Consider the following 13,131-nt stretch of genomic DNA (forward strand, 5'->3'; position numbering starts at 1 on the left):
CAGTTATTAATTGACAAAACTATTCTGGAGAACTGTAAAAGCCGAAAAGCTAATCTTCACATGACGTGGATTGACTACAAAAAGGCCTTTGACTCACTCCCACATAGTTGGATCATCAAGTGCCCGGACGCCATCGAGATTTGTAAAAATGTTGGCACCTTTATTGAAAACATGATGGAGCACTGGAAAACTGAACTGTTTGTTGGAAATGAAAGCTATGGACTTGTCAACATCAGAAGTGGAATTTTCCAGGGAGACTCATTGTCCCCTCTGCTTTTCATTATTGCCATGATCCCTCTGTCAACAATCTTATAAAAAACAAACCTCAGCTATCAAACATCTAAGAAATCTCACAAAATTTCACATCAGGTGTACGTGGATGACCTGAAGCTGTATGGGAAAACGGAAACCGAAATCCAGTTCTGTGACTAACACTGTCCGAATTTTTAGCACTGATATCAGCATGGAGTTTGGTTTGGACAAATGTTCAACAGTGGCTTTGAAGAAGGGAAAAGTCATTGAAAGTGAGGGCATAAATATGCCTAATGGCCAAAGAATAAAGTGTCACCAGCCAGAGGCCTATAAATATTTGGGCATATTACAGCTGGACAACATCAAGCATGAACATGTGAAAACTGTGGTCAGCAAAGAATACACACAAAGGGTCAGAAAAATTCTCAAAAGCAAACTCAATGGAGGCAACACCATCAAGGCCATAAACACCTGGGCCATACCTGTCATAAGATATACTACTGGCATTATAAATTGGACACAGGCGGAACTGGACAATTTGGACAGAAAAACAAGAAAACTCATGACCATTCATCATTCACTGCATCCTCGCAGTGATGTTGACCGGCTATATCTGCCTAGAAGATCAGGGGGCAGAGGACTCTTGCAAGTAAAACAAGCAGTCAAAGAAGAAGAACATGCCCTGGCAGAATATGTAAAGCAAAGTGAAGAACCTGCTTTGATTGAAGTCAAAAATCAGAAACTCCTCAAAGCACAGCAGACAAAAAACCAGTACAAGAAAACCGCATTACAAACTAGAGCTGACAGCTAGCTGGCACAACAAAACATTGCATGGAAAGTTCCTTGACAAAATTGAAGGAAAAGCTGATAAGGAGAAGACCTGGCTCTGGCTCACGAATGGAACCCTGAAGAAGGAGACAGAAGGCCTGATCCTTGCAGCCCTGGAGCAAGCCATCAGAAAAATGCAATTAAGGCCAAGATCGAAAAATCAGCTAATGACCCAAAATGCAGACTCTGCAAGGAAGCTGACGAAACCATTGATCAAATCCTCAGCTGCTGTAAGAAAATCGCACAGACAGACTACAAACAGAGGCACAACTATGTGGCCCAAATGATTAATTGGAACTTATGCCTCAAGTACCACCTCCCTGCAGCAAAGAACTGGTGGGATCACAAACCTGCAAAAGTATTGGAAAATGATCACGCAAAGATACTGTGTAGGACTTTCGAATCCAGACTGACAAAGTTCTGGAACACAACACACCAGACATCCCAATTGTGGAAAAGAAAAAGGTTTGGATCATTGATGTCGCCATCCCAGGTGACAGAAAAACGAAAAACAACAGGAAAAACTCAGCCGCTATCAGGACCTCAAGATTGAACTTCAAAGACTCTGGCAGAAACCAGTGCAAGTGGTCCAGGTGGAGATCGGCACATTGGGTGCCGTGCCAAAAGATCTCAGCCGGCATTTGGAAACAATTGACATTGACAAAATTACGATCTGCCAACTACAAAAGGCCACCCTACTGGGATCTGCGCGCATCATCTGAAAATACATCACACAGTCCTAGACACTTGGGAAGTGTTCGACTTGTGATATTGTGATACGAAATCCAGCATATCTATCTTGTTTGCTGTGTCATACAATGTAATAGTAATAGTAATAGTAATAATAATAATAATAATAATAATAATAATAATATGATGATGATGATGATGATGATGATGATGATGATGATGTAATTATTCTGAACAGTGCACAGTGCAGGTGCAGATAACCCATTTGTGTGAGATCACAGATGACTCCCCAAAAACCATAGTTACAGGCCTGTAGGAACCTGTTAAAAGAGTCCTCACAGAGTTGTGTGGTGCAGTGGTTCTCAAAGTGTGCAGTGGTATCTCAGATGTTTTGACCTACAAATCCCAGAAATCCTAACTAGTTTATCAGGCATTAGGATTTCTGGGAGTTGAAGGCCAAAACATTTGGGGACCCATAGGTTGAGAACCACTGACCTAAGCCAAGCAGACTGGATTTCTTATTAAGATTTATGTTTGGAGAATGATGGCCATACCTGACAGAAACCCACAAAATTTTTACTGAACATACTTGTGTTATTAGAAATACAAAATGTTTTATAAACTATCTTCCCTGTGTTTTGTAGAATTTATAGAAGGAGTCTCCCAATTCAGTGTAAAAGGTGATAAGGAACAGAAGTTAAGGTGTAAGTATTTTTGTTATTTCCATAGTTTGTAGATAAATTGTTTGTCGTTGAACTGTGTGTAGTTAGATTCCCTTCTCCCTAAGAAGTGATTCAAGATTTTTCTGTAATAAAACTGATTATTTTGAAAAGCATTTTAAATATCCCTTATCTGAAATGCTTGAGATCAGATATATTTTAGATTTTGGATAATTTTTTTTTAAAAAAATAGAATACATGTTATTTGCATATACACACATAATTAGATAGTTTAGAGATAGGACCGAAGTCTAAACAAGAAATTCATTTACGTTTCATACATTCTTTAAATATGTAGTTTGAAGGACATTTTATACATAATAGTTTTAATAATTGTCCCCCTGGGGAAGAAGAGCGGTATATAAATTAAATTAATAAATAAATAATAAATAAACAATTAGAATAGTATCTCAGCCACCCATGTTGATGACTTCATATTTTTTCAATTGTTAATAAAGGATACTGGACTTGTCCCTTGATCCTAATTTTTCTGCTTATTTATGTGAGGAATGCAGACTCCTATACAGTCTGAGATGACGTCTTTCCAGTAGTTACTATCTTGATTACTTAACATAACTTAGGTATATTTTAAATCTGAAACTGCATCAACAATTTTTCTTTATCCCATTTGTACAGTAGACTCTCTCAGGTAGCGAATTCAAGCAACCAGCAAAATTTTAAAACTTAAATTGCATACTTCATTCATAAATATAGTGTATAGTACAGTAAAACTGTGTTACATTACGTTTTGTCTTTATTTATCTTAATTTTCTTTTAATTACTGTATCTCAGTATTAATACCAAGTCCGTACAGGGTTTATAGTATGGATTGTAGTTTTAATTAGGCATCGTTGTAATACTGACTTTCAAACAACTACAAACTACATTTATTCTGGTTAACAGGGAATCTACTGTATTATCTTTGTCAACAAATCAAGCACACAATTCTTTTTGTCTCATCTTCACCTTAAATCTGTCATGTTGGAGAAAATGTCTATTGTTTTATTAGCTTTGATTGTGAAATGTTGATTAGAAATGTGAAAAAGATAACCTTTTCTCTGTTAACAAAATATTACTAGTTGGGCATCCCTTATCCAGACTTCCAAAATTGTCATTGCTTTCTGATGATGCAATGGACGTAAACTTTGTTTCATGCACAAACTTAATGTAAAATCTATATATATAAAATGTAATGTTCGTTTTACTATGGAGTAAACAACAAAACCACTGAACCAAATCACTCCAAATTTGGTCACAAAAGACATAGCCACCCAAAATATGTCTTTCAATAAAAAAACATAGAAAAATAGTCCAAGTTACAGAGGATGAGGAAGAGCCTTTTCCCCCCTGCCAGTTAGAAAGGTAGGCTCTACTGCCTTTAGCCCCCCCTGCCTTTAGGCCCCACCCCCTTTGTATCCTAGTAACTCCCTCAGCTAAAATGGCGCCCAGGTCAGAGGCAGCGTGCACTTAGGCCTGATCCACACTGCCTATAAAATACAGATTATCTGATTTGAACTGGATTGTATGGCAGTGTAGACTCAAGGTCCTTCCACACAGCTATATTACCCATTTATAATCTTATATTGTCTGCTTTGAACTGGGTTATCTTGAGTCTACACTGCCGTATAATCCACTTCTAAGCAGATAATTTAAGATTATAAATATAATATGAAATAATTACTGTGGTAAAATAATATAGAACAATATAATCTCTAAAACCAGGACAGTAAATAAAGAGCAACATTCTGAAAGCAGGGAAATTGAGAATTCCTAAAAGGAAACAATCAGGGCCAGCTAACACTTCCCAACAAAGGATTCCCCCAGGCAGGAAGCAGCCAGGCTTTGAAGCTGCAAGACCATTAAATGCTAATCAAGGTGCCTAATTGCAGCATTCATACCTGCCACACCGAGACTATTAATTGCTATTCAAACGAGCCAACCAAGGATTCTGCAAGGTAGAAAGCGGCCAGGCTTGCAAGCATCAAGGCTATTCAGTGCTTTTCAACCTGGCCAACCAAGATTTCCACTAGGTAAAAAATGCCCAGGCTTTGAAGCCTCAAGGCTACTCTGTCCCATTCAGCCTGGTCTAGCAAGGATGCCCTATGTAGAAAGAAGCCAGGCTTTTAAGCTGCAAGACTATTCAGTGCAGTTCAATCTGGCCAAACAGTGATTTCCCTACAAAGGAAGTAGCCAGGCTTCGATTGAGGATGCTACTCCAGCTACTCCAGAAAACGGCCAGGCTTTGAGGCTGCAAGGCTATTCACTGCTATTTCATCTGACCAACAAATGTTTCCCATGAGCCACAGCAACGCGTGGCTGGGCAAAGCTAGTCTATATATATAAAAGAGCGATGGCATCACGGCAATTCACAAAACAACAAAAGTACAGGCCCCCCAACCTCAAAATTTGACAACACAACCCATCATCCACGCCTCAAGGTTGATACAACAAAAAGAAAAGAAAAATAAAGTCCTAATTAGAGGGAGAGCAATAATTTTTTTTATCCAATTGCTGCCAGTTTAGAGGGCTAATCTCTGCCCACTTGGTTGCCTAGCAACCAAGGGACCCAGGTTTCAGTTAGAGGACAGGCAGATTTAGGCCTCACTTAGACTTCTTCCACAGATTATCTAATTTGCACTGGATTATATGGCAGTGTAGACTCAAGGCCCTTCCACACAGCTATATAACCCATTTATAATCTTATATTATCTGCTTTGCACTGGATTATCTTGACTCCGCACTACCATATAATCCACTTCAGTGTGCATTTTATACAGCTGTGAAGAAGGGGCCTCAGATAATCCAGTTCTGAGCAGATAATATAAGATTAGAAATATACAGTAGAGTCTCACTTATCCAACGTAAACAGGCCGGCAGGATAAGTGAATATGTTGGATAATAAGAAGGGATTCAGGAAAAGCCAATTAAACATCAAATTAGGTAATGATTATACAAATTAAGCACCAAAACATCATATTATACAACAAATTTGACAGAAAAAGTAGTTCCATGCGCAGTAATGCTATGTAGTATTTACAGTAGAGTCTCACTTATCCAACACTCGCTTATCCAACGTTCTGGATTATCCAACGCATTTTTGTAGTCAATGCTTTCAATATATCGTGATATTTTGGTGCTAAATTCATAAATACAGTAATTACTATATAGCATTACTGTGTACTGAACTACTTTTTCTGACAAATGTGTTGTCTAACATGATGTTTTGGTGCTTAATTTGTAAAATCATAAGTTAATTTGATGTTTAATAGGGTTATCCTTAATTCCTCATTATCCAGCATATTCGCTTATCCAACGTTCTGCCGGCCCGTTTATGTTGGATAAGTGAGACTCTACTGTACTGTATTTACAAATTTACCACTAAAATATCACAATGAATTTAAAACACTGACTACAAAAACATTGCTTATGAAAAGGCAGACTGCGTTGGATAATCCAGAACATTGTATAAGCGAATGTTGGATAAGTGAGATTCTTCTTTAATATGAAATAATTACTGGGATAGAATAATGCAGAACAATATAATCTCTAAAACCAGGACAGTAAATAAACAGGGGAATTCCACACAGGAAACAATCAGGGCCAGCTAACACCTCCCAACAAAGTATTCCCATCATCAAAGTCTGGCAAATCCTGTTTTCTCAGGGCCACAGCCAGTAGAAGCACATAAAATATCGCAAACAACATCACTCTGAATACAAGGGTATTCCAGACAGGAAACAATCAGGGCCAGCTAACACCTCCCAACAAAGTATTCCCATCATCAAAGTCTGGAAAATCCTCTGTTTTCTCAGGGCCACAGACAGTAGAAGCACATAAAATATCGCAAACAACACCACTCTGTAAACAAGGGAATTCCAGACAGGAAACAATCAGGGCCAGCTAACACCTCCCAACAAAAAATTCACTCAGGGAGGAAACAGCCAGGCTTTAAAGCTGCAAGGCCATTACATCCTAATTATTTTTCCTAATTGCAGCATTCATACTTGCCTCCAACAAACAAAAAAAACCAATCAGAAATATTGTATATTCACAACCTTTAGGAAATAATATCCGCTGATGGCGCAGTGTGTTAAAGCACTGAGCTGCTGAATTTCTGGACTGAAAGGCCACAGGTTTGAATTGGGGGAGTGGAGAGAGCCCCCACTGTTAGCCCCAGCTTCTGCCAACCCAGAAGTTCGAAAACATGCAAATGTGAGTGCATCAATAGGTACTGCTCCGGCGGGAAGGTAACGCCGCTCCATGCAGTCATCCCACATGACCTTGGAGGAGTCTACGGACAACGCCGGCTCTTCGGCTTAGAAATGGAGATGAGCACCAACCTCCAGAGTAAGACACGACTGGACTTAATGTCTGGGGAAAACCTTTACCCTTGACCTTAACTACCACCAATTCCTCAATACTTTATTTCCCATACCACCATACTTCGCCACAGCAACACGTGGCCGGGCACAGCTAGTATTGTATAAAGTTACCTTCAGAATAACTCGGGTTGATTCTCTGAGATACCACTTAATGTATGTGTATGCAAATACAGGTATTCCAGAATCCAGAAAAATCAGAAATCCAAAAGTCTTTTGGCCCCAAGCTTTTTGGATAAGGCACATTTAACCTGTTCTAAGAGTAATACCTAACACTTTGTTAGAGGGAAGAAAACATATATATTCCATCTATTTGAGGTTAAGTTTTTGATTTCAGACTTCTATAGTAGGAGCATACAAAGCACATTATATACCCAGGATAATACAATGGCACTGTGGGCAAAATATGCCAGTTTGAAATGCCACTAATGCTGTACTAATATATACATTAGCTTCATATAGTATTGTATATATAGTATACTTTGCTGTCGTAAGTATAACATTCCATTATAGTTGTCTGCGTAGCCAGGGCAGGTTGAAGTAATCAGTGAAATAAATGCCCCCTACCTTGGCTCAGTTTCTATAGTAAGGAATGTTTGATTATTCGGTTGTTCAAGGATTATGAAACTGGCATCCTAGGATCTGTTTTGGATCAAACAAGATTGTTGGCAGAGAAGGAAGCTGAGAAAGGAGAAACTCTTGGTGAAGTTTGAAAGAGACAGAAAGCATGGAATGCAGCAGTAAACATTCAACAGGGGGAAAAAATTTCTGCAGACATCATATTTGCTCTAGAGGTTTTTCATACATTTTTTTCTTGTAGTTGCTTTTCGTATCTATGATATGGACAAAGATGGCTATATCTCCAATGGGGAGCTCTTCCAAGTTCTGAAGATGATGGTTGGGAACAATCTCAAAGATACTCAGTTGCAGCAAATCGTAGACAAAACCATAATCAATGCAGATAAAGATGGAGATGGAAGGATATCCTTTGAGGAATTCTGTGCTGTAAGTTGTTTTTAACATGCGTGTATTCAGATACACTTACATGCTGTAGTCTTCACCTTTGTTGCTATGTTCTGTTTATTCTTATCACATATGCTCCTTATTTTTCTTTACCCCCCCCCCCCCCCAAATTATTTCAGTGTTTTATGGAGGGTGTATTTATCAAAGGCCTTTTCCAGTGAGGTAGGAAAACTGTGTCACCTCACATATTGTTATCTATGGGTGTAATCATATTTTTAAAACCAGCTTTTAAATATTCACACAAAAGGGAGGGAGGGAGGGAGGGGCCAAAAGACATCCATGGGAACATTGTGAGGTAGGCCTCTTTTTTTTTTTTTTTGCACTACAAATAGGATGTGCAGTGTGCATAGGGGTTCGTTTAAGTTTTTTTTTTCAAACTATAGTCCAGCTGACCAAGAGTCTGAGGAACCATGAGGTGGCCCTCTGCTTTAAAAGTTTGAGACCACTGATTTAGATGAAAACATAGTTTAAAAAAAGATCACCAAGATCAATTTGTCTAGAAGACTTAAGTTATCAGGCAATGTTCTGTTATGATTCTAATTCTCATAATATTTTTATATCAACATTTCAGGTTGTAGGAGGCCTAGATATCCACAAAAAGATGGTGGTAGACGTGTGACTCTTTAGGACACCACCCAACACTTTTGCTTTATTCTCCATCTTTGAAGATCTGCTCAAGACGTCCAGCAACGCTCTCTGTGTATTTAAATGGAAGTATTTTTCTCTGTGAAGCCACATTTTCCAACATGAGCCTCATGAAGCCAACTAAGTGTTATTGAACTTTTATTCTCTCAATAACTCAAGTGTAGCACTTTAAAGTCTGAAGGACAGCAAGATGGGAAGAGCATATCAGTGTGGTGGAGAAAGGGAAGGGGTTGGCTTTTTAATTTATTTTTCTCATCTTTTATAACAAGAAAATATCTATCTATATATATATGTGTGTATTTATATATAGATATATATGTAGCTTTCTATATGTAGTAGTTAGGTGGGCTTTAATTTAATATACTTGATTCAGAAACAAACTAGAGTACAAAGTGCCAAGCAGAACATTTAACAGTTCAGTATATGGATATACATCTTTACTTTTATGTCACACAGTTTTATATATATATAGTAGAAAAATGTAAAGTTTTAAATGGTTGTTAGGTCAACTCTTTCCTTTTCCTGTGATTATTTCAGATATTTATATATTGACTGGCTGAGATAGCACTGCTTCCTGTTATTTTACCTTAATTACATTTTTGTAAGGCAGGAAACTTGAGTTTGTTTATATATACCTGTTGATATATTACCAGACTGCATCTTTGCTTGATAGCTTTCAGTACAATTCTACTTAATAGTATGAGAAAATGTAATTTAATATTCATGCCAAGAACTAGTCCTTGTGTGCAAATAGGGTTTACCTATGGCCATTTCATCATTTCACTTACTAACTGGATGCAGTTGCACATAGTGTATCCTTATTAATCATTAGCTGTGCTCTATTAAGTATACATAAAACAGTTGAAAGCATTTGCATTTGTTTCTCAGCACTTAGCTTAATTAAGAATTTAGGATTAACAAGATAATTGCATAGAATTCCCTTTGCACAGTGAGACAATAAAATTTACCTTGCCATGACATGACATTTCAAGCATATAGTTTCCCATACACATTTAATGTAGTAGTACAAGTTGCATAGAAAAACTGGTAATATTTTATATATGTGTATATAGGGTTATTATGGGGAAAACATTTAGCCTATGCCATAGGAAAGGAGGAAAGCTTCATTACATTATCTAAATTTATACCTCTTGTTTTTCTCCAGTTCTTCATGGAGATTTTTTTTCCTAGATTTGTCCATATCATGATTTGTAATGGATAGTAACTTGATATGTGTGATATAAAAGTAGCGAGCCATGTTATACAACTTGATATCATCCCTTTGCTTTTCTGCAATGGTACTGATTGGCTAGAAGGAAAAAAAACCTAAACAAACATTAGATTTTTAGCATAGAACACCCTTTCCTGTATAGCAGTTTTTCTATTTTAAAAGGTTTTATAATCAGCGATGGAAAGGGCAGGTGGTGTAATCCACGGCCTGCCTGCCATAGCTGTTCCTTCAGCTGAGTGCTGCACATCATGGGCTCTGTCTGTGAGAGAGAAATCCAGGTGCTTGGTGTCCTTGCATGACATGAAGTTTTGCATGTAGATCGATTTGAAATGTTCCTCTTGTTTACATGATTTGCATAATTTTTAAAACAAAGATAATGTTGCCAAACTTTGGTAAATGTTCAAACAGAATCTCCACTACATGTAACTTTCTTCCTCTGGATCAGTACGTGGCTTGTAATCCCAGCAAGAGATAGTATCTGTTCCAGTGTCAACTGCCATGTGCTCTGCTTCAAGGGGGAACTAGTCTTTTGTGAATTTTTTTGTACATAAGTATTTGTTACAAACATTTTAGCAAATGCTTTCAATTTCTTAATTGCTTGTGCATATCCTGGCTGGCGTTATAGAAAATAGTGCTAACATTACTTTCTTATCGGGGATGAGCCTTTTTTTTTTTTAGTTTGTGTGTGGAAAATGGGTTATGTTGAATGTTTAGATTTTCCTCTGCATGCTACATTATACAATGTTGGAACTATAGGAACCTTCATAATGTATGAATAAAAAATAAAATATTTGAACTTTACCAATCTACTGTTTTAAGTTACCAAAAAATAAGCAGAGAGTCTTAAAACTAAATTTTGCATATTGAGTTTTAGTTAAAATAGAGTTGATGCTATCATACATTACTCATGTATCAGTACTTGCACTATTTCTGTCTGACATCCATTCTGGTACAACACTTTCACATTCATGATGGTAATGCCTTTCAAATGTACATTTTGTTCAAAACAATTCAAACATATTTGCAAGGCAGTGAGAAGAAACATTAATAACCCCACATTGCAATTAATCACTTTATTGATGAAGTGGGACTAAGCAAGCCATGGTATTTTAGCTAAAGGTTTGTGTAGACTCAAGATATGGATTTGGCTTGAATACGACGGGAACTAGTCAAAAATGTAGCAGCCAGAGGATGATGATGATCAAAATGTCATAATTATCCAGAATAACAATTTTTAAATGGATCCGATTTATTTGTGCGGTTTACAATATTGACTTGGAGAGTCAGCGACCCTTGCGAGTGAGGAGACTTCTTCCCATCACTAGTTTAACCTTGCCCTATTCTGTAGTGGATTTGGGGAGCATGTGAAGAGCTGCTGGAAAATGGTGTGCATCAGATATAAAAACAGGTAGAGATCCTTGTATCTGATCTTCTCCTGTTTCTTTCTCCTGTTGTCAGCTTGTTTAAAATAAATGTTGAGGAATGAATATATCTTTATTCTAACAGCTGTCCCAAACATTAGTGTTCATTATTTAATGCACTTACGTTATTATTTTATGTTATTTTAGGAGCCCCAGTGGCGAAGTGCGTTAAAACACTGAGCTGGAGACCGAAAGGTCCCAGGTTCAATCCCCGGGAGCGGCGTGAGCGCACGCTGTAAACTCCAGCTCCTGCCAACCTAGCAGTTTGAAAACATGCCAATGTGAGTAGATCAGTAGGTACCTCTCCGGCAGGAAGGTAACGGCGCTCCATGCAGTCATGCCGGCCGCATGACCTTGGAGGTGTCTACGGACAATGCCGGCTCTTCGGCTTAGAAATGGAGATGAGCACCAACCCACAGAGTCAGACATGACTGGACTTAACGTCAGGGGAAAAACTTTACCTTATGTTATTTATTGCATTCATGAACTGCCCATCATGTTGATAGTAAATTCAGATCGCCCTTACTAATATCATTCTTACTAAAACCAGTTCCAAGAAAAGGTAAATAAATCTGCTCTATTATTGAAGAACTATAGGATAAAGCAAACAACCTAACACTAAAACTGGAGGACTTTCTTTTACAAGAGGTGATAGTTGTTCATGAATTCAGTTGCGTTCACTCACAGGTCTGCATTCCCTTTCCATTTAGCATTAAGGTGGACTTTTCTGTTCAAATATATACATCTCCTAAATTTAAATATAAAGAGTTACTACTAGCCAGTTACGTGTAGTTTGTGAGTGTCCAGTTGCACTATTCATCTTCCTGTCTATTTTTCTTCTTCTCCCTGAACCCATCTCCCTTTGCCTTAAGCTACCCTTTTAAATTTGGGAGAGAATCTTGACAAGGTTTATCAATTTCTGCCATCTTTATTAGCCCTAGTAAAGGTCTCTCATGAAGGTGTTCTGGTAGACCAGTTTAGTTTTCTGTGCACCCTTGTTTCAGTATGTTCAGGGTCCTGCAGAAGGTGACCAGCAGGTGGTAGTTGCTGTAACCAGTATTCAAGCTTTTTCATCTACTCCTTTTAATTGGTGATGGCTTCTTCAAGTCCTCTTCAGTTTTTCTCCAATCCAAAGGCTAAGAAGCATTGGTGTTGTTTCCCCATCCAACAGTTCAACCAAATCAGTGGTTCCCAAACTTATTTGACCTACTGTCCCCTTTCCAGGAAAAATATTACTCAGCGCCCCCTGGAAAAGGGGGGGCGTGGCTCCTGCTCAAGTGGGCGGGGCTGAGCCTCTTCCCTAGTCCAAGATGCAGGGGTGGGAGGAGGAGATGGGCGGGGCCACAAATGGGCGGCCAGGACGGATGGGCAGTTACAAGCTCTGAGGCAGGGCTGAGCTGCTATCCCTGTTCTGTGGTGCCTGCCAGGACACGGGGCGGGGCTAGAGGAGGGGGCGGGGTTGGGTCTCTTTCCAAGTGCCTGATGGGGCTGAACCTCTGTACCCTGCCCCCGTGTTCTAGCAAGCACCTCAGGAGAGGTATAGATGCTCAGCCCTGTCTCAGGTTCTTGGAAGGAGGTCCCGGCCCCTTCCCTACCGCCACCATCTGTCCCCCAACAAGCACCTCAGGAGAGGCAGATTCTCAGTCCTGTTTCGGGCTCTTGGGAAGAAGCCACGCCCACTCTTCTAGCTCTGCCCCCGTGTCCTAATAGGTGCCATCACCGCCCCCGGATCGCTGCAGCGCCCACCAGGGGGCAGTAGCACCCACTTTGGAAATCACTTAACTAAATCAAAAACAAAAACCCGACTTGCTTGCCGGATTGGATTGGCTTGCCCCTATTGCACATCTGTCAAGGCCCATGAGCGAAGTCTGGCTATCTAGTCATGTTGCAAAGGCAATGCCCAACTGGCCAAGGTGTCAGTTTGCTCAATGCAAATGAGCCCC

The 13,131-nt window shown here is 39.1% G+C and overlaps 1 protein-coding gene across 4 annotated transcripts in view; it reads left to right on the forward strand.

Annotated features, from left to right (window-relative positions):
• Positions 1–10,568, forward strand: part of ppp3r1 (protein phosphatase 3 regulatory subunit B, alpha) — a 61,214-nt gene extending 50,646 nt beyond the window's left edge. For 3 of the 4 annotated variants that reach the window (XM_008114920.3, XM_062958553.1, XM_008114924.3), the window contains exons 4-6: positions 2,415–2,474; positions 7,689–7,873; positions 8,463–10,568. In XM_008114920.3, the coding sequence (XP_008113127.1) occupies positions 2,415–2,474; positions 7,689–7,873; positions 8,463–8,510 (293 nt within the window). In that variant the 3' untranslated portion in view covers positions 8,511–10,568. The remainder of the gene's footprint in view (positions 1–2,414; positions 2,475–7,688; positions 7,874–8,462) is intronic. The other variant, XM_062958561.1, reaches the window with a different exon arrangement.
• The last annotated feature ends 2,563 nt before the right edge of the window (positions 10,569–13,131 follow it).

The sequence above is a fragment of the Anolis carolinensis genome, chromosome 1 (genome assembly GCF_035594765.1).
Source record: "Anolis carolinensis isolate JA03-04 chromosome 1, rAnoCar3.1.pri, whole genome shotgun sequence".
Taxonomy (NCBI): domain Eukaryota; kingdom Metazoa; phylum Chordata; class Lepidosauria; order Squamata; family Dactyloidae; genus Anolis; species Anolis carolinensis.